This window comes from Zea mays, chromosome 5 (assembly GCF_902167145.1).
Source record: "Zea mays cultivar B73 chromosome 5, Zm-B73-REFERENCE-NAM-5.0, whole genome shotgun sequence".
NCBI classification, from domain to species: Eukaryota; Viridiplantae; Streptophyta; class Magnoliopsida; order Poales; family Poaceae; genus Zea; species Zea mays.
This window is the reverse complement of record NC_050100.1, coordinates 13,792,024-13,797,496: the sequence shown is the minus strand read 5'-3', so window position 1 is coordinate 13,797,496 and position 5,473 is coordinate 13,792,024. Positions and strand designations below refer to the sequence as shown.

Here is a 5,473-nt window from a genome sequence, read left to right as displayed (position 1 = left end):
ACTATGGTTTCACCACTTTTTAGAGCACCTGGTGACCTAGTTCACCGATTTCACCAGATTTTTAGGCCGGAGAAGTTCCAAACACTACTCCAGCGTGGATTTTCTGGAGTAATAATATTTTAGGACTGAGCAATTCCAGGCGGTAATCACCATCTACCGACAGGGCGGCCTACACGATGTGGCGGCAGTCAGGCTGCCCCCGGCCCAGACCAATTCATTGGATCGCCCCCAGGCACGGTGATGGTGTCCGCGCCCAGAGCCCCAGGCGACCGCCGCAGCAGCCAGCAGCATCGGAAAGCCGCCGCGCCCCCTTCACTGCTCCGCCGGTCGCTGTGCCTCCACGCCGACGACATCATACCCGCTCAGGCCCAGCTGCTCTCACTGCCGAATTGAAACCTTTTAATTCCCTATGACCCGTCAGTCTCCTCCAAAGAACGTAAGCGTGAAGCAAAGCTTCCCCGTTCCGGATCGATCGATCGATCATCCATCTGAATATTCTATTGGCATTTTTTTAGTGGTTGAAAGCTGCATCTGCACCTGCATATGCTGCTGCTGCTGCGGCTTCCCCTTTCTCGTCCCTGTCGTCGTTGCGTACTTTGGATAGCTGGACCTCTTCCCTCTCGTCCCGCTGGCCGCGACCAGTTCTCCATCCCGAGCTTAGGTAGCTACGTACTCATATGTAGACAGGCAGAGGCAGTCGCATGCAGAGCTCGGAAGCTCGAGAGAGAACAGCCTGCAGAGCAACAGTAACAGCCGTTGGTCGTTAGTATCTTCAGAACGAGACGTACACGAGGCACAGAGAGAGCAGGTCCGGGGTAGCTAGCTGCCATGGGCAACGTATGCTTCTGCGGCACCACCTCCACCTCCCCTGATCAGCCTGAACCGGCCACGGCCGGCAAAGCGCCGCCACAAGGCGCCACCAACAGGAGGCCGGCGACGCCTCCGAGCAGCCAGCAGGGCAGCAGCCAAGAGCCGAGCCCGGCCCCGGGGGCCAATAAGCCCGGACCGAAGGCGAGGCCCAAGGCTACTACTAAGGCGAACCCGTACGACTGGGCTCCGCCGGCGGCGGCGCACGCGTCCCGGGCGTCGGCGTCGGTGTCGGCGTCGCGCGTGCTGGACGGCGTGGTGCCGCACCACCCGCGGCTGCGCGTGACGGACAAGTACCACCTCGGGCGGGAGCTGGGGCGGGGCGAGTTCGGCGTCACGCGGCTCGCCACGGACCGCGCCACGCGGGAGCGCCTGGCGTGCAAGTCCATCCCCAAGCGGCGCCTGCGCACGGCGGTGGACGTCGCGGACGTGCGCCGGGAGGTGGCCATCATGGCGTCGCTGCCCGACCACCCGGCGCTCGTGCGCCTGCGGGCCGCCTACGAGGACGCCGACGCCGTGCACCTGGTCATGGAGCTCTGCGACGGCGGCGAGCTGTTCGACCGGATCGTCGCGCGCGGCAGGTACACGGAGCGCGCCGCGGCCGCCGCGGCCAGGACCGTGGCGGAGGTGGTGCGGGCGTGCCACGCTCACGGGGTCATGCACCGGGACCTCAAGCCCGAGAACTTCCTGTACGCGGGCAAGAGCGACGACGCGCAGCTCAAGGCCATCGATTTCGGCCTCTCCGTCTTTTTCAGACCAGGTCAGCCTGCTTGCTGCCTCTGGCGGTCTGCCATCGCTCACCCCTTGCATTCTTCTTGTTCAGACCAGGTCAGGGATTGTTTGATTGACAGTATAGCTGCGATTTTAGTTTTTTTTTTCGGACGGATAGTGTATGCCTGAATCTTGGGTGCTCACACGTCAAAGTGCGTGATCCTGCTTGGTTGTTAGGTCGTCGTGGAATTTTTCATTGCCAGTGGCCAGTGCCACACTTTGTTGCATCTAACTTTGGCACAATTCCTGTGAAAGCTTCAAAGAACTACAGGCAGGTAAGTGTCTGTTCATGTCTGCATGACTCATGAGGAAGTCGCTGCGACGAAGAACAAGTCTTGTCGATACTGTGAAAGCCCGCTTTGTCTTGGAATCAGCCAACGATCACGACAGTGATATGGATCCAGCTCGTAGTATATTCAGAAAGTTGACAACTTCACCCGATCTTTTTTTTTTTGAAAAAAAAATAAGTCTACGCTTTGGCTTTCGGGGATAAAAATAGGTTCTTGGACGCCAATTTTACCAGATAATATATGCCATACTTATGTCAAATGTGGACTAGTTCGTGCGTGCATGCTGATCACGTCAACACGCATGGTGCCAGTGCGCTCACTCACTAGTCAGTGCTTGATTTGCGGTTGCAATGTCAAATACAGGCGAGCGGTTCACGGAGATCGTGGGCAGCCCGTACTACATGGCGCCGGAGGTGCTGCGGCGGAGCTACGGGCCGGAGGTGGACATCTGGAGCGCCGGCGTGATCCTCTACATCCTCCTCTGCGGCGTGCCGCCGTTCTGGGCCGAGACGGAGCAGGGCGTGGCGCGCGCCATCCTCCGCGGCAACCTGGACCTGCAGCGGGAGCCGTGGCCGCGGATCTCCGAGGGCGCCAAGAGCCTCGTCCGCCAGATGCTCCAGATGGACCCCAAGAAGCGCCCCACCGCGCAGCAAGTGCTCGGTACGTTTCCACGCCGTCCACGATCTCGCCATGCGCGCGCGCGCGCGTTCGTCGCGCGTGAACGATGAGTCGCTGATGTGATGCTTTGTTGGCAGAGCACCCGTGGCTGCAGAACGCGCGGAAGGCGCCCAACGTGCCGCTGGGCGACGTCGTCCGGGCGCGCCTGCAGCAGTTCTCCGCTATGAACAAGTTCAAGAAGAAGGCGATGCGGGTGATCGCGGAGCACCTGTCCGTGGAGGAGGTGGAGGTGATCCGGGACATGTTCGCGCTCATGGACACCGACAAGGACGGCAGGGTGACGCTGGAGGAGCTCAAGGCCGGGCTCAGGAAGGTGGGGTCCAAGCTCGCCGAGCCCGAGATGGAGCTGCTCATGGAGGCCGTAAGCATCATCCTGACAGTGTTTTTTTTTCTTTTGAATTCGGAAAGCTTGTTTCCATCCGACCAGATACCAGGTCCAGGATCACCATCCACCTGCAACATTATTGTAACCTTAATTAAATTCCAGAGCTCGAAATCAATTCCAGGCTGACGTGAACGGCAACGGTTACCTGGACTACGGCGAGTTCGTGGCCATCACCATCCACCTGCAGCGGCTCTCCAACGACGCCCACCTCCGCAAGGCGTTTCTCTTCTTCGACAAGGACAGCAGCGGCTACATCGAGCGCGCCGAGCTGGCCGACGCGCTCGCCGACGAGGCCGGGCACGCCGACGAGGCCGCGCTCGACAACGTCCTGCGAGAGGTCGACACCGACAAGGTACGCCGTACGCGCGGTGCAGTGTCTGTCACCTGCAGCTGCAGTGCAGGGAGCTCAGACCCTGCGATGCGATCTGAGTTTCAGAGGCATACGTTTTTTTTGCTGAGATGGTCGTGCGCAGGATGGGCGGATCAGCTTCGAGGAGTTCGTGGCGATGATGAAGGCCGGGACGGACTGGAGGAAGGCGTCCCGGCAGTACTCGAGGGAGCGCTTCAAGACCCTGAGCAACAGCCTCCTCAAGGACGGGTCGCTCCGCATGGCGCGATGACCAGAGAAGAGAACGATGCTTGTGCGGGGCTTCAGAGACGATCCATGCGATGCGATGCTTGGTTTCTTATGCATACACCCTTCATCAATGGATGGATAGAATGATAGATTCCTTTCTTCAGCTTGCTTGTATATTCGTTCCAGAAAGTCCGAACTTTGGAATTTGGGTAGGAATATTTGTCGTTAACAAAAGCTGATGGGGGTTCAGGTCAGTGTCTATGGCTACGAAGTGAACATGTGTTGCTTGTAATTATGCGTCCTAGGAAGGAACTAAATTTTGAAAATGTCCTTAAAAAAATCTGACCTGTAACTTTGAAACTACGGTCTGGAACATTTTGTTTCCATAATCAAAACCAAACGAGACCTTAGTATTTAATAGTATATCTATTAACAACTTTTAGTATTGATTTTAAAATTATTAATGATACATACGGATTAATTTAATTTTAACATTTTAGGCCCAAATTACTTCTACGTTCTTGCTTGTGGCTCAATCTTCCAAAAGGTAAGTCAGTTGAGGTAGGGATCTCGAATGTTGATGATCAAAGACATCGAATAAACGACTTCTCATAATTACTACATCAATGTTCCTTTTCTTATTATCATGCCAATTGCTAAACAGATGATATTGCAAGAAAACTTAGGGTCTCTTTGACATGGCTCTTTAGACAGCTCCATCTACGACTTATCGTGAAGCTCTGCCAAATGGTCGAAAAAATAGCTTTCGTTGAGAGCCCTCCAAGAATTGGAGTCATTTTCTAATGAGAGCTAGAGCACCAAAAACTTGGTTTCTATTGGCTTCTACATTTTTCTCATACACCATTCAAAAGAAACATATGAGAGGTTATTTGCCAAACGAATTGCAAAACGGCTCTGGCTCCTCCAGATAAGCTAAAGGGCTAGAACCGGAGCTATTTTTAGAGGAGCAGGGCCCTACTAAAGGGGGGCCTTATTCTTGCAAGTGCAATCAAGAACACAAGTAAAACACAAAAATTACAACCAACTGAATTGATTATAAAGGTGGGGTTTAGCAAACCGATGATCCATGATATTGTTCGGAACATATTGAATCTAAGCTAAAACTCAAGCTCTAACATGAGCTATGTTGGATGAACATATAGTTTAAGGGGTGCGAAAACCCCATAGTCAAGTCCTTAATAGGCTTCAACATGATATATGGTATAACGAGCCAAGATATAATGGCATATCACTAGGACGAAATCTAGATATTTTTTTTTCAATTGTTCTCATTAGTTCTGAAGTAATTTAGAGATCAAACTAATGTCAATATTGTCGGGGACCATAATTAGGGGTACCCTCAAGACGCCTAATTCTCAGCTGGTAACCCCCATCAGCATAAAGCTGCAAAGGCCTGATGGGTACGATTAAGTCAGGGATCAGTCCACACGAGTGACCCGATCACGCTTCACCCGAGCCTAGCCTCGGCCAAGGGCAGCCGACCTCGAGAGACTTCCGTCTCGCCCGAGACCCCCTTTTTATGGCGGACACGTCACCGGCTCGCCCGAGGCCTTGGCTTCGCTCAGAAGCAACCTTGACTAAATCGCCACACCGACTGACCAAATTGCAGGGGCATTTAACGCAAAGGTGGTCTGACACCTTTATCCTGACACGCGCCCCCGGCAGAGCCGAAGTGACCGCCGTCACTCCACCGCTCCACTAACCAGTCTGATAGAGGGACAGCGCCGCCTGCGCCACTCCGACTGCAGCGCCACTCGACAGAGTGAGTCTGACCGGCAGTCAGGTCTTGACAAAGGCGCCACGGCGAACTCCGCTCCGCCCGACCCCAGGGCTCGGACTCGGGCTAAGACCCGGAAGACGGCGAACTCCGCTCCGCCCGACCCC

General features: G+C 55.0%; 1 protein-coding gene across 1 annotated transcript; it reads left to right on the top strand.

Moving 5' to 3' along the window:
• The first annotated feature begins 256 nt into the window (after window positions 1-256).
• Window positions 257-3,908, top strand: LOC103625979 (calcium-dependent protein kinase 9). Its single transcript, XM_008646374.4, has 5 exons — window positions 257-1,627; window positions 2,292-2,588; window positions 2,684-2,967; window positions 3,113-3,343; window positions 3,465-3,908. The coding sequence occupies exons 1-5, from the start codon at window positions 829-831 to the stop codon at window positions 3,609-3,611; spliced, it is 1,758 nt and encodes a 585-aa protein (XP_008644596.1). The 5' UTR covers window positions 257-828; the 3' UTR covers window positions 3,612-3,908.
• Window positions 3,909-5,473: the final 1,565 nt, after the last annotated feature.

What these genes read in the sequence shown, in the direction of transcription:
- LOC103625979 (XM_008646374.4), top strand. Translation starts at nt 829, where the DNA reads ATGGGCAACGTATGCTTCTGCGGCACCACCTCCACCTCCCCTGATCAG. An exon ending in CTCCGTCTTTTTCAGACCAG is followed by an intron (nt 1,628 to 2,291) that starts GTCAGCCTGCTT and finishes TGTCAAATACAG; the next exon opens with GCGAGCGGTTCACGGAGATC. An exon ending in CACCGCGCAGCAAGTGCTCG is followed by an intron (nt 2,589 to 2,683) that starts GTACGTTTCCAC and finishes CTTTGTTGGCAG; the next exon opens with AGCACCCGTGGCTGCAGAAC.